The 27144-nt window shown below is 41.1% G+C and overlaps 1 protein-coding gene across 4 annotated transcripts in view; it reads right to left on the bottom strand.

Annotated features, from left to right (window-relative positions):
- LOC122563508 (zinc finger and BTB domain-containing protein 7C) overlaps positions 1–27144 on the bottom strand; it is a 240135-nt gene that overhangs the window by 12153 nt on the left and 200838 nt on the right. For all 4 annotated transcript variants that reach the window (XM_043717424.1, XM_043717595.1, XM_043717351.1 and 1 more), the window contains 2 exons: positions 22260–22367; positions 6679–8014 (listed from right to left, as the gene is read on the bottom strand). In XM_043717424.1, coding sequence (XP_043573359.1) covers positions 6679–8006 — 1328 coding nt within the window. In that variant the 5' untranslated portion in view covers positions 8007–8014; positions 22260–22367. The remainder of the gene's footprint in view (positions 1–6678; positions 8015–22259; positions 22368–27144) is intronic.

Here is a 27144-nt window from a genome sequence, read left to right on the forward strand (position 1 = left end):
GAGTTGTGAGTTCATGGAATGCCCTGCCAGTAGCAGTGGTGGACTCTCCCTCTTTATGGGCATTTAAACGGGCATTGGATAGGCATATGGAGGATAGTGGGCTAGTGTAGGTTAGGTGGGCTTGGATCGGCACAACATCGAGGGCCAAAGGGCCTGTACTGCGCTGTATTTTTCTATGTTCTAAGTTAAAAATCACACAACACCAGGTTATAGTCCAACAGGTTTAATTGGAAGGACACTAGCTTTCGGAGCGACGCTCCACTATCACCTGATGAAGGAGCGTTGCTCCGAAAGCTAGTGTGCTTCCAATTAAACCTGTTGGACTATAACCTGGTGTTGTGTGATTTTTAACATTAATCACCAGAGAAGTGATATTGAGTGAAGTGTTGAAACTGCAGCCTGGCATGTGCCTGGGTCTTCACCCTTGGGCCTTAAAAGTTACGGCCAGTGAGACAGTTAATGCATTGACTTCAATTTTCCAAAGCTCCCTAGATTCGAGGACAGTCCCATTAGATTGAAAGACTGTTATTTGAAACCGTTTTACTCAAAAAAAAAGGGAGAGATGGAAAGCAAGAAACTATAGGCCAGTTTCTTGTACTGTAACTGACATCTGTTGCAGGGAAAATGTTAGAAGCTGTTATGAAAGAAGTTACAGCAGGGTACTTAGATAAATTCAAGGTAATCAGGCAGATCAATATAGTTTTGTGGAAGAAAAGTTATGTTCTTTATTGTAGTTCTTTGAAGAAGTAACGTGCTTTGAATCAAGGGGAACTGGTGGATGTACTATTTTTAAATGTCCAGAAGGTATTTGATAAACTGCCACAAAGACTTTGCAGGAAATAAAAGTTCACGATGTAGGGAATAGCATATTGGCATGGATAGAAGATTGACTGCTAACAGAAAGCAAAATGTAAGCATAAATTGGTCTTTATCATGTTGGCAAGATGTATTAAGTGGTGTGCCACAGGGATCAGTGATAGGACTTCAACTGCTTACAATTTAAACAAATGATTTCAATGAAGGGATGAAGGTATGGTTGCAAAATTTGCTGATGACACAAAGGTAGAAAAATATATTGTGAAGAGCAGATAAGGAAGCTACAAAATATATAGTTAGACTGAGTGAGTGGGCAAAGATCCAACAAATCGAGCATAAAAAAGGAAATCGGGCATTTGTCCATTTTGGCAGAAAGAATGAAAAGTAGCATTATATCTGTACTGTGAGAGATTGCAGAGTGCTGCATGAGGGTTCTGCATAGGGACCACGAGAGCAAAGTGTGTAGAGGACTGTTAAACTTTGCAGAGGAACTTACTTTAAGCGAGTGGGCAAAGGTCTGGCAGATGGAATACAATGTTAATAAATGTGAAGTCATCCATTTCAGTAGAAGTAACAGTAAAAAGGATTATTCCTTGAATGGTAAAAAAGTTGCAGCATGCTGCTGTGCAGAGAGACCTGGGTGTCCTTGTGCATGAATTACAGAAGGTTGGTCTACAGATACAACAAGTAATTAGGAAGACAAATGGAATTTCGTCCTTCATTGCTGAAGGTAAAGGGATTGAGTTTAAAAGCAGGGAGGTTATGTTGCAGGGTGCTGGTTAGGCCAAACCTAGAGTACTGCATGGAGTTTTGGTTTCTTTACTTGAGAAAGGATGTACTGGCACTGGAGGGGGTGCAGAGGAGGTTGACTAGGTTGATTCCGGAGTTGAGGAGGTTGGCTTATAAGGAGAGACTGAGTAGACTGGGATTACCTTAATTGGAATTCAGAAGATTGAGGGGGATCTTATAGAAGCATATAAAACTATGAAGGGAGTAGATAAGATAGAAGTAGAGAGGCAAGTGAACTAGGACACGAGGGCATAACCTCAAAGATTAGAAGGAGCAGATTTAGGACTGAATTGAGAAGGAAGTCCTTCACCCAGAGGGTTGTAAAGCTATGGAATTCCTTGTCCAGTGAAGCAGTTGATGCTAGTTCAATAAATGTTTATAAAGCTATGATAGACCTTTTCTGAACAATAAATGAATAAAGGGATACAGTGAGAGCGTGGATAAGTGGAACTGAGTTCACAAAAAGATTAGCCATGATCTTATTGAATGGCGGAGCAGGCTCAAAGGCCAGATAAAAGAACAACAGTTCTGCAAGTTGACGGAAAACTTTCTCCAGCATTCCCACACAGTTGCTTCAATGCATTTAACTGAGCATTTTGTTTCATAGTAATACACAATAGCATCTATTTACATTTCCTCAATCCTTTTAATCTGAGTATAGTCATGTGTGTCACCCACTCACAAACAGTAAATGGCACAATGAATGATAATAATTCAATATGGATAATAAAAGTAAATTATTGAATACAAACTGAAGCACCTTTCAACAGTAACAAAGCAAAATGGCAATTTAAAAAATAAATATTTTCTAAATTCAGCTCAACTTCAATTGACACAACAGACTTTTTGTTATATTACTTGAATAACTGATTATGATCTTAGATCTTGGATGCAATGGACCAAAATTTACTGCCAACCATGCATATTTTAAATGCAAGGAACAGATTTTCAAACTTTAGAGATTTGATTTTAACAAATCAAAATTATGCAACTTGTAAGTTGCAAAACTGTCTTAAAGATGCCCTATTGTCTTCCCAGGCAAATGTTCACAAACAATTATATGAAATAATTCAATAAATTTAATTTTAAAAAACTGAATTTAGAAAATGTGTTATTTATTTTTAAAAAATCAGAAATTGATGAAAAAATCAGCAGGTCTGGCAGCATTTGTGGAGTGAAAGCAGAGTTTTGGGTCCAATAACACTTCTTCAGAACTGATTGTAACTAGGAAAAGGTTGGTATATATTGCTAGAGATAGGTGGCAAGTGAGGGCAGGAATAAACAATACATGGCGATGGTGCCGAGACAGAGAGAAAAACAGTTGAGCAAAGTAGTAGGTAAAAGTCAACATGGGAGAATGAATAGCTGCAAATAGGGATTGTTCGTGGCTGACAATGGAATGATTGTGGCACCTGCCCATGTGTATGACAAGGCAGGTATGTAGAGGTTTGGCTAAGAACATGGGAGAAGGTGCTCAGGCCGTAAGATTATTGAACTTGATATCAAATCCAGAAGGCTGCAGGGTTCCCAAACGGAAGACGAGATTATGTTCTTTCAAAAACCAAATCAGAAGTTGCTGGAAAAAATTAGCAAGTCTGGCAGCATGTGTGGAGAGAAAATAGAATTAATGTTTATGGTTCAGTGACCTTTCTTGAGATCATACTTTAGTTTTTTTGTTTAATGTTATTTATAAAGATATACAGAAATTTATGTTTGTTAAGAAACTTAAAATACTAGCTGAAACAAATTAAAATCCTTCAAATTTCCCATTAACGACTGAAGAGTTTGAATGTGAAGAAAATATCATTCCTCATTATGGTAATAACGCACAGCCATTCAGTCCCTCAAGCCTGATCCACCATTCAACTAAATTATGGCTGATCCAACTGTGGCCTCAACTCCACTGTCTTGATGACCTCAGATACCCAGTGACGCCCTGGACAGGTTCTTAACTACTTATCTCCAACTTAAAAAAAGGACTTATCTCTGGTCAGAGTTCCACAGACTCACGACCCTCAAGAGAAAAAGATTCTTCTCATCTCCATCTTAGTGGGAGGTCCCCTTATTTTTAAACTGTGTTCTTGAGTTCTCGTCTGTCTCACAAGGGAAAACATCCTTTCATTAGCAATCCCCTCAGGTCACTTCAAGATCTAATGTGTTTCAGGAAAATCACCTCTTGATCTTCTCAAATTCAATAGATACAGGCAAAACCTGTCCAAGTTTCCCTCCTATGATAACGCTTCAGTGCCAATAATCAGTTCAGTAAATTTTATTTGAATTGTTTCTAATGTAATTAATTATGTGGTTTGCTGTCATGATTTGGTGCATAATGCCTCTGTGAAGTGCATTGGGTCATTTCATTACATTAGAAGTCGTATATGAATATAATTTATAGTTATTGAAATGACTACAGTTCTAAAAGTAATTTTAAAATCATATTCAAGTGACCTTTGACATACAGGTATGCATGTGATTATATGATTAGCTTTATGTTTTGACTGGCAATGGAGCAATTGAAAAATATTAAACGGTGTAGATGAAAAGATCAACAGAAATAAGAACCTGAGTAAGCCATTCAGCCCCTCAAACCTACTCCACCATTCAATATGATGGTGGCTAACCAGAAATTCCTCATGTCCACTTTCCTGCTCTTTCCCTGAAATCCTTGATTCCCCGACTGATCAAGAATCCATCTCAGCCATAAATATACACAAGGAGAAAGTGAGGTCTGCAGATGCTGGCGATCAGAACTGAAAATGTGTTGCTGGAACAGCGCAGCAGGTCAGGCAGCATCCAGGGAACAGGAGAATCGACGTTTCGGGCATAAGCCCTTCTTCAGGAATGCTGAAGAAGGGCTTATGCCCGAAACGTCAATTCTCCTGTTCCCTGGATGCTGCCTGACCTGCTGCGCTGTTCCAGCAATAAATATACACAAGGACTTGTTAGTAAGTTTGCAGATGACACCAAAATTGGAGGTGCCATGGACAGCGAAGAAGGTTACCTCAGATTACAACGGGATCTTGACCAGATGGGCCAATGGGCTGAGGAGTGGCAGATGGAGTTTAATTTAGAGAAATGAGAGGTGCTGCATTTTGGGAAAGCAAATCTTAGCAGGACTTATACACTTAATGGTAAGGTCCTAGGGAATGTTGCTGAACAGAGACCTTAGAGTGCACGCTAATAGCGCCTTGAAAGTAGAGTCGCAGGTAGATAGGATAGTGACGGTGACATTTGGTATGCTTTCCTTAATTGGTCAGAGTATTGAGTACAGGAGTTGGGAAGTCATGTTGCTGCTGTGCAAGACATTGGTTAGGCCACTTTTGGAATACTGCGTGCAATTCTGGTCTCCTTCCTATCGGAAGGATGTTTTGAAATTTGAAAGGGTTCAGAAAAGGTTTACAAGGATGTTGCCAGGGTTGGAGGATTTGAGCTATAGGGAGAGGTTGAATAGGCTGGGGCTGTTTTCCCTGGAGCGTCGGAAGCTGAGTGTCGACCTTATAAAATCATGAGGGGCGTGAATAGGATAAATGGACAAAGTCTTTTCCCTGAGGTGGGGGAGTCCAGAACTAGAGGGTATAGGTTTAGGGTGAGAGGGGAAAGATAGAGACCTAAGGGGCAACTTTTTCATGCAGAGGGTATTGCGTGTATGAAATGAGCTGCCAGAGGAAGTAGTGGAGGCTGGTACAATTGCAACATTTAAAAGGCATCTGGATGGATATATGAATAGAAAGGGATTGGAGGGATATGGGCCGGGTGCTGGCAAGCAGGACTAGATTAGGTTGGGATATCTGGTCAGCATGGATGAGCTTGACCGATGGGTCTGTTTCCGTGCTATGCATCTCTATTACTCTATGACTTTGTACCCACTGCTCTCTGTGGAAAGGAGTTCCAAATACTCTCAACCTTCTCATCTCAGTTTTAAATTTATTCTGAGACTATGTCCTCTGGTCCTAGATTCTCCCATGTGGGGAAACATCCTTGCAACATTTACCCTGCCATCCCCTTAATAATCCTGTATATTTCAAAGATATCCCCTCTCATTCTTCTAAATTCCAGTGAGTAGAATCCCAGACTGCTTAGCCTTTGCTTATACAAGAATCCCTCCATATAGGGGAATCATCTTTTTTTATGAACTGTCTGCAGCTAAATGATATCTTTTCTAAATAAGGGGACCAAAACTGCTCTCAGTACTCCAGATCTGGTCTCACCAGCACCTTGTACAGTTGCAGCAAGACCTCCCTACTCTTGTACTCCAATCTCCTTGAGCAAAGGGCCAAAATTCCATTAGCCTTCTTGACTACCTGATGCGCTTGAGTGCTGGTTTTCTCTGTTTCGTGCATAAGTACTCCCAAGTGCCTTTATTGCAGCTTGCTGCAGTTTTTCTCCATTTTGATAATAGTTCTATTGTTCTTCTTTTCAACTTCACATTTCCCCAATCTATTCTTGACTTTGCTCTAGACTGTTTAATTATTGTCTACATTTCTTGTGCTTAAACTAGTCCATTAATATGGACTAAGCAAGTAAATAAAACAATCAAAAATTAGTGCTACAAAAATTATCGGATCATCTGAATGAAGCAATTTGGGATGAATAGTTGATTGGATAAATAGAAGAATTTGGTCACATAGCTGAGTGAAGAAATTATTGAAATGTGTTTTTCTAATGTCAGTGGTCAGGATCCTGGGTGTGAACTCTACACAACACACTACAGATGGGAAGCGTTGTCAGATCTCAAAGCTGCTTGGCGAGGTAGTCAAGGCAGCAGTGTATTTTGCCTGCAGGGAAAACATGAATTGCAATATCAGCAATAAGTTTGCCTGTATTAATATTAAAGGAATATGTCAGATTACATTCACAGAATGTTATATATAAGCCTTAACCACATCGTAAAGAAAATTAAGCTACAACTAAATCACATTTAACCTTGATGTAGACTCTATAAGACACTATGATAATCCCACAAAAGATGAAATATGGTGCTGAATGCTGACTCAGTGCTGATTTATTAAGATTACTGCATAATCATTTACCAATACAGGGAGTATAAAATTATAAAAATTAACTGCTTCTAACCTTGTGAAACGAACTTCACATATACTGCACATGTATGGTTTCTCCCCTGTATGTGTTCGCATATGTCGTGGCAACTTCCCTGCTCCCTGGATCACTTTATTGCAGATAGGGCACTGCTGAGATGCCTTGGGTCTCATCTTTTTCTCATATTCCAAAGGCCAAGTTGGATACACTGCTGCCAAATAGGACGGACCTAATATATTTAGATAGGAATTAAAGTCCTTTAATGTTCCAAGGTTATTATGGCTATTTTCCATCATAATACCTTTAAAAAAGTCACAAAGACTTGTGGTTGAAGGCAGATCCTCCTTGGCCTCCTCCTTGATCTTTTCCTTCTTTACTACCAGGTTAAGAGGTAATTGGTCCACATCTTGGTGTTGTACAAGCTGGGGAAATCTGCTATAACCTCCATTCCAGAGGGGAGGAAAGAATCCTGGTCTGAGTGGAGACACACTAGTTCTTCCATTAAGCAAATCTCCTCTAGGACATAGTCCTCCTTTTAACAGAGACTCTAAGGAGAAATCACGAACAGGTCCCAAGCATCCACCTGGATCATTAACTGTAAATTGACTTAAGAATTCACAAGGCAGCTCTGTGCATTGCTTTTCTATAAGCTTGTTGGTCTGAAAATCATACTCCTTATTCCAATGGTCACCTTCTTGGAAATTTTCCTCTGATTCATTGACATGCTCTTGAACGGTTTCTTCAAGATCTTGTTGGGGAGATTCCTTGAGATCTTGCTGGGGATTCTCTTTGTGACCTTGACCTTGTTCAAGGAATCCATTGCAATGCTTTTCATGGGATTCTTTAAGTTCTTGTTCAGAGAATTCATCAAAACCTCGTTGGGGGGATTCTGTGTAATTTTCCTTGAGCAGATCTTCTTGAGGATTTTGGATAGATTGTTTTCCTGGACCTGTTCTGTCAACACTTACCCTTTCACTTGATTCCATGATATCGACACATACTTGGATAAGACACTGGATCTCCAGCAGCTGTGCTGCACTTAAAACATCCTTTACATTTGAGCTGCTAATAGTGAGAGTTGATGTATAAGCAAACTCCAATATTGCAGAAAGTGCCTCAGGTGTCACAAAATCAATCTGATAAACATTATGTTGCTCTTCAAGGGTATCTGTGGTGAACAGAGTCTTGAAATACTTGCTAAATGCTGCAAGAATTGACCTGTGGGTCTTGTATTCCTGATCCTTTACTACCAGGATAAGATCACAGAGAAGACCATCTCGTCTCTGTTCATTCAAACTACAAAGGAGTTCATTGCTATGGTCTGGAAATGGGATCCCAATGAGGCCATCAGTTGTACTGGCCATCTTTATGTCTGTTGAATAAGAATGAAAAACAATTCGTTAGTGATTAATATTTTAAAAATCAGACACCGAACAAAACACACTTACATGCACTCGCATGTCACGACAACCTGCACCCTGGATCACTTTGTTGGAAATAGCATACTCAAAGATTACACCTCATGAGAACATAGGAATATCCACCTGAAAAAGTCAAACTTCCATCCAATTTTGCTTTCTACTACACTAGTAATTATGTGATACAATAATAATATAGTTATTGACTATTAACAGCTCTACAATTAGTATAATTTGTGGAAGATTATGAGGGGCATGGACAGGGTGACTAGAAAGCAGCTGTTACCCTTAGTCAAAATGTCAATAACAAAGGGACATACATTTAAGGTGAAAGTTAGGAGGTTTAAAGAGGATTTGAAGAAAAAGCTTTTCATCTAAAGGTTGGTGCGGTCTGCCTGGGAAGGTATTTAATACCTTGAAAAAGTACATGGATGAGCACTTGAAATGTCATAATATTCAAATTGAGGGCCTAATGCTGGAAGGTGGGACTAATATAGATTTAGTGCACCCTTTGATGATACAGACGTGACGGCCAAAGGACTTCTTCTATACTGCATGATTCTTTGATCAGACCCAAATATGACACAAGCTTTAGGAACTATAGTTCTGAGGATGTCTCCGCTTTCCAAGAAAAAAACATTCATGGTGAATATGTATTGACAGGGAGTGAAAACAGGATCAGAATGCCAGGATGTTTTGCAAAAATGGAGCAACCTTTCAACAATCACAATATCAGTTCCTATCAGAAAACCATGCTTGATAAAGTGCCTCATTATAGATTTGTTTACAAAACTGGAGCACATGAGATTAAAAGACAGCAAGGATACGAAATTACTGAAAGCAAAAAATGCTGGAGATCACAGCAGGTCAGGCAGCATCCATGAAGAATCATAGTCTCGAAATGTTTGCTTGCTTTCTCTCCATGGATACTGTTTGACCCACTAATCTCCAGCATTTTTTGTATTCAGAACAGATTCCAGCATCTGCAAAAATTTGATCCTGGTTGTGAATTAACTAGGTGGTGGAAAGAACATAAGAACTAGGAGCAGGAGTAGGCCATCATGGCTGATCTTTTCGTGGCTTCAGCTTCATTTACCCACACTCTCATTATAACCCTTAATTCCTTTACTGTTCAAAAAATGTTCTATCTTAGCTTTGAAAGCATTTACTGAGGAAGCCTCAACTACTTCACTGGGCAACGAATTCCACAGATTCACAACCATCTGGGTGAAGAAGTTCTTCCTCAATTTGGTCTGAAATTTTGAGGTTATGCACCTAATTTTGAGGTTATGCCGTCTTCTCTTAGCTTCGCCTGCCAGTGGAAACATCCTCTCTACTTCTATCTTATCTACTCCTTTCATAGTTTTATATGTTTCTATAACATCGCCCTTCATTCTTCTGAATTCCACCGAATATGATCCCAGTTTACTCAGTCTCTCCTCATAAGCCAACCCTCTCATCTCCGGAACCGACCTAGTGAACTTCCTCTGCACCCCTTCCAGTGCCAGTACATCCTTTCTCAAGTAAGGAGACCAAAACTGCATGCAGTACTCTAGGTGTGGCCTCACTAGCACCCTGTGCAGCAGCAACATAACCACCCTGCTTTTTAACTCAATCCTTTTAGCAATGAAGGACAAAATTCCATTTGCCTTCTTAGTTACCTGTTGTACCTGCAGACCAAAGTTCTGTGATTCATGCACGAGGACACCTAGGTCCCTCTGCACAGCAGCACACTGCAACTTTTTACCATTCAAATAATACTCCTTTTTACTGTCATTCCTACCAAATCAGATGACTTCCTATTTATTAACATTGTACTCCATCTGTCAGACCTTTGCCTACTCACTTAAACTATCTATGTCCTTTTGCAAAGTTTCACAGTCCTCTGCACACTTTGCTCTACCACTCAGTGTTAACCGCAAACTTTGGCACACTATAATTGGTCCCCAATTCCAAATCGTCAATGTAAATTGTGAATAATTGTAGTCCCAATACTGATCCCTGAGGCACACCACTAGTCACTGATTGCTAACCAGAATAGCACTCATTTATCCCCACTCTTTGCTTCCTATTAGTTAAACAATCCTCTATCCATGTTAATACATTGCCTGTAACACCTTGCATCTTTAGTTTGTGCAGCAGCCTTTTTTGTGGCACCTTGTTGAATGCCTTTTGGAAATCTAGAAACACTACATCTACTGGGTCCCTGTTGTCCACCATGCTCATAATGTCTTCATAGAATTCCAGTAGATTAGTTAAGCATAGAGAGCAGAGAGAAATGTTGAGTGTTTTGTCACAGGTATACTGTGGTGGATCCAGGGGTCAATATTAATACTAGGGCTATCTTAGATATTAATGATCTTGATTTGGTCATAAAGTGCAAAATTTAAAACTTGCAGAAAACATGAGTGGTTGCTTGGTGTAGTGGTTATCACATCTGCTTTACATGCAAAAGCTCCTGGCTTCAATTCCCAGTGGAATCGATTACTTTGATGACAGGATTCAGGAACCTTCGTTAACAAGAGAAATTGAGAGCTTAGTCAAAAAGGAAGCATATGTAAGGTTTTGGAAACTAAGACAGATGGAGCCCTCAAAGAATGCAAAGATAGCAGGGCTAAAAGGGGTCAGGAAATGTTTTTGGCAATCACAATTAAGGAAAATCCCAAGGCATTTTAATGTATATGAGAAACAAGAGGGTAGCTAGGGAGAGGGTAGGTTTACTCAGGGACAAAGGAGAGAACTTACTCATGGAGCCAGAGGAAGTGGTTGAGGTCCTTATCAAATACTTTGCATTGGCATTCACAAAGGAGAAGAACATGGTGAGTATTGAGGCAGGTATGTTGAGGTCTCAGAAGACTGGCGAACAGCCAAAGTATAACTTTGTTTAAGAAGGGCAACAAGAGATAAACCAGGAAATTACAGTTCAGTGAGCTTTACGTCAATAGTAGAAAAATTATTCGAAGGATAGCATTTTCTCACTTTTGGAAAAATATGTATTATTAGTGATGGGCTGTGTGCAAGAAAGACTTTAAGGATTTTTTGAGGAAGCGACAAAAGTGATTAATGAGGACAAAATAATAGATGTTTTCTCTGTAGAATTTAGCAAGGCCTTCAAGAACGTCCCTCATGGCAGGCTGATACAAACTGTGAAGTCTCATGGTGAGCTGGTAAGATGGATACAGAACTAGCTTAGTCATGGAAGGCAGTGAGCAGCATGGAATGGTGTTTTTCAGATTGGAGATCTGTAACCAATAGTGCTCCACAGGGATCAGTGCTGGGACCTCTGTTGTCTGTAATATATATAAATAATTTGGAGGAAAATGTAGGTGGCCTCATTAGCAAGCTTGCGGACAGCACAAAGAATGGGGCATGTGTAGATAGTGAGGAAGATTGCCAGAGGATACAACAGGACATAGATAGGCTAGAGACTTGGGGGAAGAAATGGTAGATGGAGTTTAATCCAGACAAATGTGTGATAACACATTTTGGGAGATTTAATGCATGAGGGAATTATAGAGTAAATGACAGATCAACATACAGGTCCACAGTTCGTAAGTGTAGTCCACAAGTGGATAAGGTGGTCAAGAAGGCATATGGCATGCTTGCTTTCATCGGTCAGCGCATACAGTATAAAACTTGGCAAGAATGTTTTGCAGCTGTATGGACTTTAGTTGGGCTATATTTGGAATACAGTGTATAGTTCTAGTTCCCATATTACCAGAAGGTGGCGGCTCAGTGGTTAGCACTGCTGCCTCAAAGTGCCAGGGACTTGGGTTCAATTCCAGCTTGGGCGACTGTCTGTGTGGAGTTTGCACATTCTCCCGTTGTTTCTGTGGGTTTCCTCTAGGTGCTCCTGTTTCCTCCCATAATCCAAAGATGTGCAGGTTATGTGAATTGGCCATGCTAAATTGCCCATCGTGTTCAGAGATGTGTAGGTTAGGTGCATTAGTTTGAGGTGAACATACGGAAATGGGTCTGGGTGGGATACTCTTCACAGAGTTGGTGTGGACTTGTTGGGCTGAAGGGCCTGTTTCCACACTGTGTGATTCTATGTAAGGTGGAGGCTTTGGAGAGGGTCCAAAAATGGTTTATTAGGATATTCACTGATTTAAGATTATATATTTGAAATCAGAGAGCAGAGGTTTCTGGGAAAGGAGGGACTTCTTTTTATTTCTGTCCAGCTATATAAGTCAGTGTTTTCTAAACCCGAGACCCTACCTTTGTAGGGCCTCCCACCCAACCATCTCCACTAACCTTAAAGACAAGGGACACATCAGGTGGGCGTCTCTTCTTTTTTACTTTGTGATAAGGGGACTAACAGGGATGGCAGGGAGAGCAATGTTCCTCCTGCATGATGTTTGAGGTGAGGGATGCCATTAGTGTCCCATCCAAGTATATCTGCAGGAAGTGCACCCAACTGTTGCTCCTCCAAGACTGTGTTAGGGAACTGGAATGGGAGCTGGATGAACTTCAGATCATTCGGGAGGCAGAGGCTGTGATAGATAAGAGTTACAGGGAAGTAATTACTCCTAGGCATGAAGGGGAAAAAAGTCAGTGGAGGGATCTCCTGTGGTCGTTCCCCTGAGAAATATCTTTCCCGTTTTGGATACTGTTGAGGGGGATGGCTTACCAGGGGTTTGCAATGGGGCCCTGGTCTTTGACACAGAGCTTGTCCCTGTGCACAGAGGGGAAGGAGGGAAAGGAGGAGAGTGTTAGTCATTGGGGACTCAATAATTAGAGGGTCAGTAGAAGATTTGTTGGGAATGAATGAGACTCCCGGTTGGTGTGTTGCCTCCCAGGTACCAGGGTCCGTGATGTCTCGAATCGTATCTTTGGGGTCCTTAAGGGAGAGGGTGACCAGCCTCAAGTGTTGTCCACGCAGGTACCAATGACATAGGTAGAAGGAGGGATAGGGATGTAAGGCAGGATTTCAGGGACCTAGTGTGGAAGCTGAGAGCTAGAACAAACAGAGTTATTATTTCTGGTTTGTTACCCGTGCCACGTGATAGCAAGGCAAGGAATAGGGAGAGATATGAGCTGAACACGTGGCTGCAAGGATGGTGCAGGAGGGAGAGTTTCAATTGGGTAATTGGGGCTCATTCTGGGGAAGGTGGGACCTGTTCAAACAAGACAGTCTTCACTTGAACTTGAGGGGTTCTAATATCCTGGGTGGAAAATTTGCTGGTGCTATTCGAGTGGGTTTAAACTAGCTCAGCGGGGGAATGGGAACCAGAGGTGTAGTTGCAGTGCACAGGAGGATGAGAGTAGGAAGGACAGGGACAGGATTTCAGGGTCACAGGAATGTGCTGGCAGACAGAAGCTGGTTTGAAATGTGTCTACTTCAACGCCAGAAGTATCTGAAATAAGGTAGGTGAGCTTGCAGCATGGATACGTACCTGGGACCATTTCGGAGACATGGATAGAGCAGGGTGAGGAATGGATGTTGCAGGTTCCAGGGTTTAGATCTTTCATTAAGAACAGGCAACGTGGTAAAAGGTGGGGGGGGAGGCGTGGCCTTGTTAGTCAAGGATAATATAACGGTGGCTGAAAGAACTTTTGACGAGGACTCGTCTACTGAGATAGTGTGGGCTGAGGTTAGAAACAGGAGAGGAGAGGTCACACTGCTTGGAGTTTTTTATAGGCCTCCGCAGAGTTCCACGGAGGAGGAAGTAGGATTGGCAAAATTATTCTGGGTAGGAGTGAAAGGAACAGGGTGGTCATTATGGGGGGACTTTAACTTCCCCAACATTGACTGGAAATGCTATAACCCTGGTTCATCGGATGGATCAGTTTTTGTCCAATGTGTACAGGAGGATTTCCTGACACAGTATGTTGACAGGCCGACAAGAGGGGAGGCCACACTGGATCTGGTGCATTGGTAATGAACCAGGCCAGGTGTTTGATTTAATTATAGGTGAGCACTTTGGAGAGTGACCATATTCAGTTACGTTTAGTTTAGCGATGGAAAGAGATAACTCTTGCCCTTTGGCATGTATCAATGGTGGAAGGGCAATTATAATGTGATTAGGCAAACCTTAGGAGGCACAGAATGGGTAGCAAAATGCAGGGGATGCAGGCAATGGAAATGTGGAGCTGGTTTAAGGAACAGATATTGTGTGTCCTTGATAGGTATGTCCCTGTCAAGCAGGGAGGAAATGATAAGGTAAGGGAATCGTGGTTTACTACAGATATTGCATCTCTTAAGAAATTGCATCTGTTAAACAGAAGAAGGTCCTAGGGAGCCGTAATGTCATGCTGCAACTATATAAAATGCTAGTGTGGCCACACTTGGGATATTGTGTACAGTTCTGGTCGCTGTATTTTGGGAAGGATGTGGAAGCATTGGAAAAGGTGCAGAGGAGATTTACCAGGATGTTGTCTGGTCTGGAGGGAAAGTCTTATGAGGAAAGGCTGAGAGACTTGGATCTGTTCTCATTGGAAAGAAGATGGCTAAGAGGGGATTTGATAAGAGACATACAAGATGAACAGAGGATTAGATAGGGTAGACAGTGAAAGTCTTTTTCCGAAGATGATGACGTCAGCTTGTACGAGGGGGAATAACTACAAATTGAGGGGTGATAGATTTAGTACAAATGTCAGAGGCAGGTTCTTGACTCAGAGAGTGGTAAGGGGGGATTGCCCTACCTGCCAATGTAGTTAACTCAGCCACATTAGGGAGATTTAAACAATCCTTGGATGAGCACATGGGTGATGATGGGATAGTGTAGGGGGACGAGCTGAGAATAGTTCACCGGTCGGCGCAACATCGATGGCCAAAGGGCCTGTTCTGTGCTGTATTGTTCTATGTTCTATATTCCCTGATTTTTGGGCGGGGGGGGGGGGGGGTGTATTAGTTATGAGGAGCGATTGGACAAACAGGCTTTGGTTTTACTTGAACGTCAAAGGATGAGGGGCGACCTGATAGACATTTACAAAATTATGAGAGGCATGGATAGAATGGATAGTCAAAGTCTTTTCCCAGGGTAAAAATGTCAATCACTAGGTGACTTGGGTTTAAGGTAAAAGAGGGTAAGCTTAAAGGAGATGTGAGAGGCAAGTTTTATATACATACGGTGGTAAGTGCCTGGAATGCACTGCCAGAGGAAGTGGTGGAGGCAGATACAATAGCAACTTTTAAGAGGCATCTTATCAGTTATATGATTAGACAGGGAATAGAAGGATACAGATAGCTCAAAAAGGTTTTTAGTTTAAAAAGGCATCATGTGCCAGCGCAGTCTTGGTGTGCTGAGGGCCTGTCCCTTGACATTAAACTTAGAAGCACAGTAATTGATGAGAAAGATTGTAAAAAGATGCATTTATTTAATACCTTTAATGAACATAAAATATCCCACAGCATTTTACAGATAATGACGTTTAGCAATGGTTACATTTCTAAATTAATGAAGAGAATGCAGTAGAACGTTTGTGATAAGCACGCTGTCACAAATAACACCAGGGTAATGACAAGTTAATATGCTTTTGTAATGTTGATTAAATAATAATTATTGGTCTGTGGGAATTATCTCCCTGCTCCTCATCAAAGTAGATCCTCGGGCTGGTTTAGATCCATCTGAGAGAGCAGATTTGATCACAGTTTAACAGCTCATACCCCAAACATGCTGCACTTCCTCATGCTGTATTTGACTGTAAGATCACAGGTTTAAGCTTATGTCGTGAAATGAAACTTTAGTCCACAACTTTCTGACTCAGGGATGACAAGATTGATTGCTACAATGGCAAGACTGCTATATGAAGAGAGACTGGAAAGGTTAGGGCTATATTCATTGAAACTTAGAAAAGAATGAGGAGAGATATCATAAAACCTTATAAGATTTGAACAGGACTAGACAGAGTAAAAGCAGGAAGGACATTCCAGATGATCAGACAGTCTAGAACCAGGGGTCACAGTCGAAGGATGTTGGGTTTGACTATTTAGAACCGAGGAGAAATTTCTTCATCTATAGAGTAGTGAACCCATGGAACTTTCTGCTACAGGAAGCAGTCGAGGGAAAAACATTGAATATTTTCAAGAAGGAGCTAAATATTGTTCTAGGCACTAAAAAGATCAAGGATATGGGAAGAAAGCAGGAACAGGGTACCAAGTAGGATGTTCAGCCATGATCTATTGAATGGTGGAATAGGTTCTTAGAGACGTCTTCATTGTGGAAATATTCTCACAATATGTACCGCCTATGCTTCTCCTAATGTTGTATACCTCAATGAGATTCCGCTCCCCCCTCCCTCAGCCTTCTCTCCTCCAAGGAGAACAAACCCAGCCTGTCCAATCGCATCCCATAACTGAGACTTTTCATCCCAGGCAACATCCTGGTCAATCTTCTCTGCATCCTTACCATTGCAATCACATCCTCTACATAAGTGTATACAGTATTCCATCTGTGGCCTAACTAATGTTTTATAAAATTGTAACAGCTCCTATATTCTATATCCTGACTAATGAAGGCAAGCATCTCGCATGCCTTCTTCACCACCTTGTGCTGACACCTTCAGGGATCGACGAACTTGTAACCAAAGTCCCTTTGTTCCTCAATACTCGCAAGGAACTTATCATTTATTGTGTATATCCTTCCTTTGTTAGACCTCCCAAAATGCATCACTTTGCACTTATTAGGATTACATTTCATCTACTATTGGTCTGCCTAATTTACGATCAATATCAGATGTAGCCCGACACCGTCCTCCTCACTATCAACAAAACCCTTCAATTTTCAAGTCATCTGCAAACTTACTGATTATATCTTCTAGATTCGTATCCAAGTCGTTAATGTACATAATAAACAGCATGGGTGGCACATTTCCCGTCTTTCATAATGTGGAGGTGTCGGTGTTGGACTGGGGTGGACAAGGTTAAAAATCACTCAACACCAGGTTATAATCCAACAAGTTTATTCAAAAGCACTAGCTTTTGGAGCACGGCTCCTTCGTCAGGTTGCTACCTACTGATTAGATTAGATTAGATTACTTACAGTGTGGAAACAGGCCTTCGGCCCAACAAGTCCACACCGACCCGCCGAAGCGCAACCCACCCATACCCCTACATTTACCCCTTACCTAACACTACGGGCAATTTAGCATGGCCAATTCACCTGACCTGCACATCTTTGGACTGTGGGAGGAAACCGGAGCACCCGGAGGAAACCCACGGGGAGAACGTGCAAACTCCACACAGTCAGTCGCCTGAGGCGGGAATTGAACCCGGGTCTCTGGCGCTGTGAGGCAGCAGTGCTAACCACTGTGCCACCGTGCCACCCATCACCACTGTTGCGTGATTTTTAACTTTACCCCTCTTTGAAGCACTCTTCAATCAATTCTTTCCCACAACTATGCTTTCACTAAAAAAAAACAGCATGGGTCACAGCACCGATCCCTGTGGTACACCACTGGTCACAGGCTTCCAATCACAAAACAATCTTCTTCCTTTGCCTTCTATCTGCAAGCCAATTTTGAATCCAGTTTGTTAGATTGCCTTGAATCCCATGCGAAGTTACCTTTTGGACCAACCTTCCATGTGTGACCTTGTCAAGGCACAAGTCACACAACACCAGGTTATAGTCCACAGGTTTAATTGGAAGCACTAGCTTTCAGAGCGCCACTCCTTCATCAGGCGGTTGTGGAGTGCACAATTGTAAGACACAGAATTTATAGCAAAGGTTTACAGTGTGATGTAACTGAAATTATATTGAAAAATACCTTGATTGATGTTAAGTCTTTCATCTGTTAGCATGACCATGATAGTTTCACTTCTTTCATATGTAAATCACAAAACTGTTTTTAAAAGTTACAGTCTCAGGTTGACTGTAAGAATTGGTGTCAGCCCAGATAAGACGTTGAGATGGTGAAGGTGTTAGCCCCCTGTGTTCCCTGCCTGTGCAATAATGTTTCAATTGATTTTTATCTAAAAAGTGCGTTAACAGAGTCTTACATGGATTCATGCAGTTTTTGAGTAAAGTACAATGTAACTCTGCAAGTACAAATTTACCCCACAAACGTATATGTGTACGTGTGCATGTGTGTGTGTGTCTGTGTGTGTGTGTATGTCTGGGGTGGGATGTGTGTATGTATGTATGTATGTATGTATGTGTGTGTGTGTGTGTACACGTGTGCTCTGGGGTGGGGAGTTGACAGTGTCTCACAGACAGTCACAAACCCCCACCCCAGACAGACACACACCTCCTACAGCCACACACACTCCCATATTCACACATGCACCCTCTCACAAACTTAGACCACTTTACACTCACACACACAGACATATACACTCCCTCATAGACACTCACAAAACCCCACTCCAGACACACGTGCGTGCGCACACACAAACAAACCGACATGCACACATACACGTATATGTTTGTAAGGTGAATTTGTATTTGCAGAGTTACATTGTACTTTGCTCAAAAACTGCATGAATCCATGTGAGACTCTGTTAACTCACTTTTTAGATTAGAATCAGTCTAAACATTATGGCACCGACAGGGAACACAGGGGGCTAACACCTACAACACCTCAACATCTTATTTGTGCTGACACCAATTTTTACAGTTAACCTGAGAATGTAATTTTTAAAAAACAATTTGTGATATGAAAGAAGTGAAACTATCATGGTCATTATAACAGATGAGAGACTTAACATCAACCAAGATATTTTTCAATGTATAATTTCAGTTACATCACACTGTAAACCTTTGCTTTAAATTATGTGTCTTACAATTGTGCACTCCACAACCACCTGATGAAGGAGTAGCGCTCCAAAAGCTTGTGCTTCCAATTAAACCTGTTGGACTGTAACCTGGTGTTGTGTGATTTGTAACTTTGTACACCCCAGTCCAACACAGGCATCTCCAAATCTTGTCAAAGGCCGAATTGAAGTCCTGCACTACCGTCATCAATATATTTAGTCACCTTTTCAAAGAACTTAAAATACATTAGTCAGGCAGGCTCTCCCTCTACCAAATATGTGCTGACTATCCCTGATCAATCCCTGCCTTTCCAAGTGTTGATTAATCCTGTCCGTCAGAATTCTTTTCATAATTTCCCTGCCATTGACCTCAGATTAACTGGTCTGTAATTATCTGGCCCACCCCTGCCGCCCTTTTGAACAAAGGAACCACATTAGCTCTCCTCCAGTCATCTGGCATTTCACCTGTGGCCAGTGAAGTATTAATATCTCTCTCAGGATCCCAGCAATCTTCTCCCTTGCCTCCCATTAGTAGCCTGAGATACATCTCATCAGGCCCTGGGAAATCTATGTACCTTAATACCTGCTAAAACATCTAATTCCTTATTAATCTTAATTGTAGCCATGAAATCCATGACTACAATGTCTTTCTCCTCTGTGAATACCTCTGTGAAACATTGATAACCCTTTACATCCAGGTTTTGCTGGACTTGCTGCCTAGCCATTCACTCTTAGAGGAACACACTGGTCCTGAACTTTCACTATGCTACTTAGAAAAGACTCCCACTGTCCAAGTGAAGACCTAGTATATATATTTGCCAGATCTCATCTAATGATATTAAAATTGGCCTTCCTCCAATTTAGACACTTAACATTTGCACAATCCTTATGTTTTCCTGTAATGACTAGAAAACTTAGAGTTATGGTCACTACCCCCAAATGCTCACCTACTGAAACTTTAGCCACTTGATTAGCACTGCCCCATCTATAGTAGGACTATGTATTGGTGCAAAAAGCTGTCATGGACTTGGAGGGGAAAATTTGCTGGAATATAGGGAAAGTGCACAGATATGCAACAAATCTTTCAAAGAGTTGATGCAGGTGCAGTGGAACTGAATGGCCTCCTCTGTGCTGTATAATTTTGTGATACTATGGATGGTAACTAAAAATTGAGAAATGCAAGCATCTAGTTTTAGCAATAATAGTTAAATGGAACTATCAAGAAGCTACACATTTTAAAATTCTGACTACCAGCTCTCAAAGATTGATTCAAAGTTGCTAAGGATTGTAAGTTCATTAAGGAAAACTATTCCAAGTGCTTTATGATTTAGAAATGGAGAGGTTGCAACAACGTGGGTATAATATTTCCCAATTCACAAGCATGCCAAAATATCCAGCCATACTAGCAAAGGGAAGTGTGCAACATTTAATATTTCTTAAAGAATATTCTGCTGTTCTATTACCAAAACATGTATGAGTCAAACTCTTCACTTCAAATGTTCCAAGAGATCACATAAGCTCAGGATTCAATACTTTTGTATGTTTGCCAGCATAACAAGAAGGTACATCTGGAGGAAACTTTGATGTTTTCTCAAAATTGGCATAGGTGGTTGTCAAAAGTTGAAAAATGCACCAGGATTAGCCTTCTAGGATCTTAACTAAGTTTAATTTATGCTATTCAAACAGTGCAAAATGCTGAGCTTCAATTTATGCGTTAAAAAAAAGGATTTTAGTTCAGATACTAATGTAATAAATTATTTGTGATTAGTTTGGTGGACTTTAAATTCAATTCATAAATCTGGAATATGAAGCTTGTCTTAGTAATGGCGACCATGAAATTATAATTGACTTTTGTAAAAAGCCATCATGTTCACTAATGTCTTTAGAGAAGGAAAACTTATATCCTTACCCAGTCTGGCCTATGTGTGGCTCCAAGTCTGTAACAATGTGGTTAACTCTTAAACTGCCATCTGGAATAGCTAGTATGCCACTCAGTTTCAAGGATAATTATAGATCGGCAATAAATGCTGACCTTGCAAACAAAATTCATAGCCCATGAAAGATTAAAGGAAAAGTAATGTTCTAAACACCCAGCTACTACTTTATAAATAATGATTTCCAGCATTTTTCCGATGACAAATCGTAGACTAACTGGCCAATAGTTTACTGATTTCTATCTTCCTCCTTTCTTAAATAGTCGTGTTCTATTTCTGTTTTCCAATCTGTTAGGACTTTTTCAGAATCTATAGAATTTTGCAAGATTAAATCGATGCATCCACCATCTCTGAATACATTTTGGTTTCAAGACTTAGGAAGCAGTCCATTCCTCTAGTAATTTGTCAGCCTTTAATGTCATTAGTTTCCTTAGTAAATTTTCTCTTGTGATTGCGATTGTCTTAAGTTCCTGTCCTTTTTTTGCCCTCTTGGTATTTTCGTATTTTTTAGACATGCTTTTGTGACTTCTACCATGAGGACCAATACAAAATTCTTGTTCAAAACTTCTTTTAATTTGATACCATTCTTAATTTCCTTAGTTAACCACAGAGGATGCTGTATATAGAACATTGCTGTGCAAAAATCTTTTCCTGCAAGTCCCACCTAGAAGGATGATCAAGGTCCAAAAGAATTTATTCAGCTGTGAAGTATAGGGAATATTCTTAAAGTAAATATTATATAAATAAAGTATTTTCCTTCTTTCTTGTCATAGCAAACATGGGTACAGACATTTTAGTTTCATCAAATCAAGATTATGTCACCCATGGCTTCCACTTTTTGAAGCATCACAATTAATTATTTTGTCTAAAGAGATTTGAAGCTGTGGCAATTTATTAACAGGAACACAAAACCAAACACCCCTGTAAAGATATGTAGGTAAGCCGTCCAAGTAGATTGACTGGTAGTCGCAGTCTTTTAATAGTGAGTGCACTGGGCTTTTCCACTGACGTGCTGATTAATTCCAGTCATGTCTCTTTATAAGTGCTTTTCTTTTTGCAAAATATTGTCAAGGTAGTTCGACTGTAATTGGTGACATTTTTATCCAGTTCGTCACTGTGCATATTTCTTTTTCTTAACAAAATTAATTTTGCATGCTCCCTCAATATCCAATCTTCTATTTGCTATTCAGTTAAGTTTGCAAGAACAGAAAAAAAATCTTGCATATGTAGTGTATTCCACCTTCTCACTAAAAGATCAATAAGTAAGTGACCTTATACTCTATTTAGCTTTGTGCCTCATCAACCCCCACGCTCATTGTTACTAGTGACAGAATGTAGGGGAACAAGCACAAGAAGGCCATGGCAACAGATGTAACCTCTCAAACAATGCAACTGCTGTTAAAAACAACTATATTACCCTCAGAATGAAATGGGATCTGAAAGCTACATTCATTTGAGTTTTGGTTTATATGTGCCATTAAAATCTGAACAATTATTTTGCATGCTAAAGTAAATGATCTATTAGAAGAAATAAATACACTTAAAAATTGAATCATTATAAATATTGAATACCTGGAACCGTGGTATATGTCAACCTTTGAAGCCTCCAGAAGTTCTTCCAAAAACAGAGATCAGCATACACTCAAAATATAAATTGTGTACTCCTAATGTGGTTGAAGCCTATTTGAATTGTGAAGAAAAAACATCAGGTAATTAATTTTAAATTAACGCAACACAATTTATTAAATTAGTTAATTGTATAAAGATAGCACTAACTACAATCAAAAAATTTTAAAGCCATCAAAAACATTGTCTTTGACATGCAAATAAAGAATTCATTCTGAGTCACTTTGATTACAGTATCATAAGGATCTGACTGTGGATCAGATATGATATTTTCAGTTTCAAAAGGCATGCATCCAAAAGCAGAACTATGCATGTTAGACCCCTGCTCCCACCGTAGTATGGGTGATATTTTCTTCGCAGGCATATATTAATCTCAAAAATTATCTCAAACACCTGGAAGGAAATTTATTTTTGGCATGGTTTTACATTTTGTTCCATTGGTCTTGCAAGCTAGTACAACCATGAATCTCATCTTCTTAAGTCCTGTATTTTTCACTGGAACTGTTTTGAAACCATTCACCTCCACAGTTTGGCTGCTGGGCATATCTTCTGTGGTTATGGTGTGAATAAAATTTTGTCTTTTTGCCACTGTTGGATGATGAATCACTACAAATTGGTAATTTTTGGAGCCTTTTGGTAGTCTCAATGATCCTGGTCCCTGTCACAACATTAGACATTTTTATTCTATAAAGCAACTAATTCATATGTTGTTGCGCTAAAACCATGGCTAGGACCAGGGGTTTATTTGCACTACTTAAGTATAGATGTACAGATTTCTGGTGATGAAGGCCTGGATTTTCATGGAATCGGGGAGACTCCATGGAGGGACGAAAATAGCAACCTAGATCTGATTCTGGGCTGCCTGACACCATCATGGGTTTCTGATTTTCATAGTGCTATTTAAGTGTGAGAGGTAGTTTAGATTGTGAGCCCACATCTTGCACTCCAACCTGACAAACTCCATTGAGGAGATAGGCACATGCAATTTTTATGGAGTTGGGCCAACTTTTGAAAGACTGACGGTTCATGGCCCCTCAGAGGTATTATGAACAGAAGGATTCGAATCAGAAAACCTTTAGAAAAGAAAGTTCCAAAGATCTAACCCTTTCCCTCTATGTCAAGCAAAGCCTCCTACTAATCTCCATGCCAATGTATGTCCTGCCACCCAAGCTTCAATGAGCATCTTGGCGGATAGCCGAGGCATCCAATAAGGGTGCTAAAACAGATCAGATGCAAGGAAACTTTGCTTGATTGACAGCTCTGGTTGTCGGATTTATTTTCTCTATACTGTAATATCTACACTGTCAATCATAAAATGCTTATTTACACAAGGGTTGAATTGGGTTTTGGTGCCAGAAAAGTGATCGTCTTAATTATATACCATGCCATGATTTACAGTAATTTCCATCCATTTCAGTTATACAGTAATAGAGCTTTACAGCACATAAACAGACCCTTCAGTCCAACTCGTCCATGCCGACCAGGTATCCTAAACTAATCCAGTCCCATTTGCTAGCAGTTGGCCCATTTCTCTCTTAACTCCTCCTATTCATATACCCATCCAGATGCCTTTTAAATATTGTAATTATACCAGCCGCCACCACTTCCTCTGTCAGCTCATTCCATACACGCACCACCCTCTGCATGGAAAAAAATGCCCCTCAGGTCTCTTTTAAATCTTTCCCCTTGTACCTGAAACCTATGCCCTTTAGTATTGGACTCGCCTACCCCAGGGGAAAAGACCTTGGCTATTCACCCTATCTATGCTCCTCATGATTCTATAAACCTCTATAGGGTCACCCCTCAGCCTCTAAGGTTCCAGGGAAAATAGCCCCATTTTATTCAGTCTCTCCTTATAGCTCAAACTCGCCAACCCTGGTAACATACTTGTAAACCTTTTCTGAACCCTTTCCAGTTTCACAACATTCTTCCTATAGCAGGGAGACCAGAATTGAATGAAGTATTCCTAAAGTGGTCTAACCAATGTCCTGTATAGCTGCAACATGACCTCCTAACTGTAACCAATAAAGGAAGGCATACTTAACGCCTTCTTTGCTCTCCTTTTTCAAGGAACTATGAACCTGCACTTCAAAGTTTCTTTGTTCAACAACAAAAAGAACAAAGAACAATACAGCATGGCAAAAGGGCCTTCGACCCTCCAAGCCTGCACTGACACATTTTGCCCTTGCATACTAAAACGGTCTTCACTTACACGATCCAGATTCCTCATTCCCCTTCTGTTCATGTATTCATCCATGTGCTTCTTGAATGCTGCTATTATGTCTGCCTTCACCACCTCCTCTGGCAGTGTGTTCCAGGCACTCACCACCCTTGCCTCGCACACCTGTTTTAAACTCCCCTCCTCCCCCTCCCCTGTACCTTGAACCTGTGTTTCCTAGTAATTGACCCCTTCAGCTTGGGAAAAAGTCTCATACTTTCCACTCTATCCATACCATTCATGATGTTATAAACTTCTAACAGGGTCACCCATCTATCTTCTACGTTCCAGTGAAAAGAAAACCCAGTCTATCCGATCTTTCTTCATAGCTAAAATCTCCCATACCAGGCAACATCTTTGTAAGCCTTTTCTCTACTCTCTCCAAAGTATCCACATCCTTCTGTGAGTGTGGTCACCAGAACTGTATGTAATATTCTAAGTGTGGCCTAACTGAAGTTAGAACATAGAACATAGAACAATACAGCACAGAACAGGCCCTTCGGCCCACGATGTTGTGCCGAACATTTGTCCTAGCTTAAGCACCCATCCATGTACCTATCCAATTGCCACTTAAAGTTCGCCAATGATTCTGACTATGCCACTCCCACAGGCAGCGCTTTCCATGCCCTCACCACTCTCTGGGTAAAGAACCTACCCCTGACATCTCCCCTATACCTTCCACCCTTAACCTTAAATTTGTGTCCCCTTGTAACACTCTGTTGTACCCGGGGAAAACGTTTCTGACTGTCTACTCTATCTATTCCTCTGATCATCTTATAAACCTCTATCCTTCGCCGTTCCAATGAGAAAAGGCCTAGCACTCTCAACCTATCCTCGTACAACCTATTCTCCATTCCAGGCAACATCCTGGTAAATCTTCTCTGCACCCTCTCCAAAGCTCCCACATCTTTCCTAAAGTGAGGCGACCAGAACAGCACACAGTACTCCAAATGTGGCCTAAACAAAGTCCTGTACAGTTGCAACATCACTTCACAACTCTTGAATTCAATCCCTCTGCTAATGAACACTAATACACCATAGGCCTTCTTACAAGCTCTACCCACCTGAGTGGCAACTTTCAAAGACCTATGAACATAGACCCCAAGATCCCTCTGTTCCTCCACCTGACTAAGAACCCTACCATTAACCCTGTATTCCGCATTCTTATTTGTCTTTCCAAAATGGACAACCTCACACTTGGCAGGGTTGAACTCCATCTGCCACTCCTCAGCCCAGCTCTGCATCATATCTAAGTCCCTCTGCAGCCGACAACAGCCCTCCTCACTGTCCACAACTACACCTATCTTCGTATCATCTGCAAATTTACTGACCCACCCTTCGACTCCCTCATCTAAGTCATTAATAAAAATTACAAACAGCAGAGGACCCAGAACTGATCCCTGCAGAACTCCACTTGTAACTGGGCTCCAGGCTGAATATTTACCATCTACCACCACTCTCTGCCTTCGACCGGTTAGCCAGTTTTCTATCCAATTGGCCAAATTTCCCTCTATCCCAGGCCTCCTGACTTTCCGCATAAGCCTACCATGGGGAACCTTATCAAATGCCTTACTAAAATCCATGTACACTACATCCACTGCTCTACCCTCATCCACATGCTTAGTCACCTCCTCAAAGAATTCAATAAGACTTGTAAGGCAAGACCTACCCTTCACAAATCCGTGCTAGCTGTCCCTAATCAAGCAGTGTCTTTCCAGATACTCATAAATCCTATCCCTCAGTACCCTTTCCATTACTTTGCCTACCACAGAAGTAAGACTAACAGGCCTGTAATTCCCGGGGTTATCCCTATTCCCTTTTTTGAACAGGGGCACAACATCGCCACTCTCCAGTCCCCTGGTACCACCCCCGTTGCCAGTGAAGACGAGAAGATCATTGCCAACGGTACTGCAATTTCCTCTCTTGCTTCCCACATAATCCTAGGATATATACAGTCAGGCCCGGGGGACTTGTCTATCCTCAAGTTGTTCAAAATGTCCAACACATCTTCCTTCCTAACAGGTATCTCTTCTAGCTTACCAGTCCATTTCACACTCTCCTCTTCTACAATACGGTCCCTCGTTCGTAAATACTGAAGAGAAGTACTTGTTCAAGACCTCTCCTATCTCTTCCGACTCAATACACAGTCTCCCACTACTGTCCTTGATCAGACCTACCCTCGTTCTCGTCATTCTCAGGTTTATCACATACGCATAAAATGCCTTGGGGTTATCCTTGACTGTTGCAGGTTTAGTACTGAGGGAGCACTGCATTGTCAGAGGGTCAGTAGTGTGGGAGTGCCGTATTGTTTTAGGATCAGTACTGAGGGTTTGCCACTCTGCCGGAGTGAGAGTACTGAGGGAATACCGCTGTGGGAGGTTAGGGAACTGAGGGAGCATCACTCTGTCAAAGGGTCATTTGAGAGGGAGCGCCACACTGTCAAAGTGCCGTACTGAAAGAATGCTGTTGCTATCAGTGGGTCAGTACTGAGAGTGCACACACTGTCAGAGGGTTAGGACTGAGGGAGTGCTGCACTGTAAGAGGGTCAGTACTGTGGGAGTGCTGCACTGTCGGAAGGTCAGCACCAAGGGAGTTCCACACAGAAGGTCTTGA

The sequence above is a fragment of the Chiloscyllium plagiosum genome, chromosome 1 (genome assembly GCF_004010195.1).
Source record: "Chiloscyllium plagiosum isolate BGI_BamShark_2017 chromosome 1, ASM401019v2, whole genome shotgun sequence".
Lineage (NCBI taxonomy): Eukaryota > Metazoa > Chordata > Chondrichthyes > Orectolobiformes > Hemiscylliidae > Chiloscyllium > Chiloscyllium plagiosum.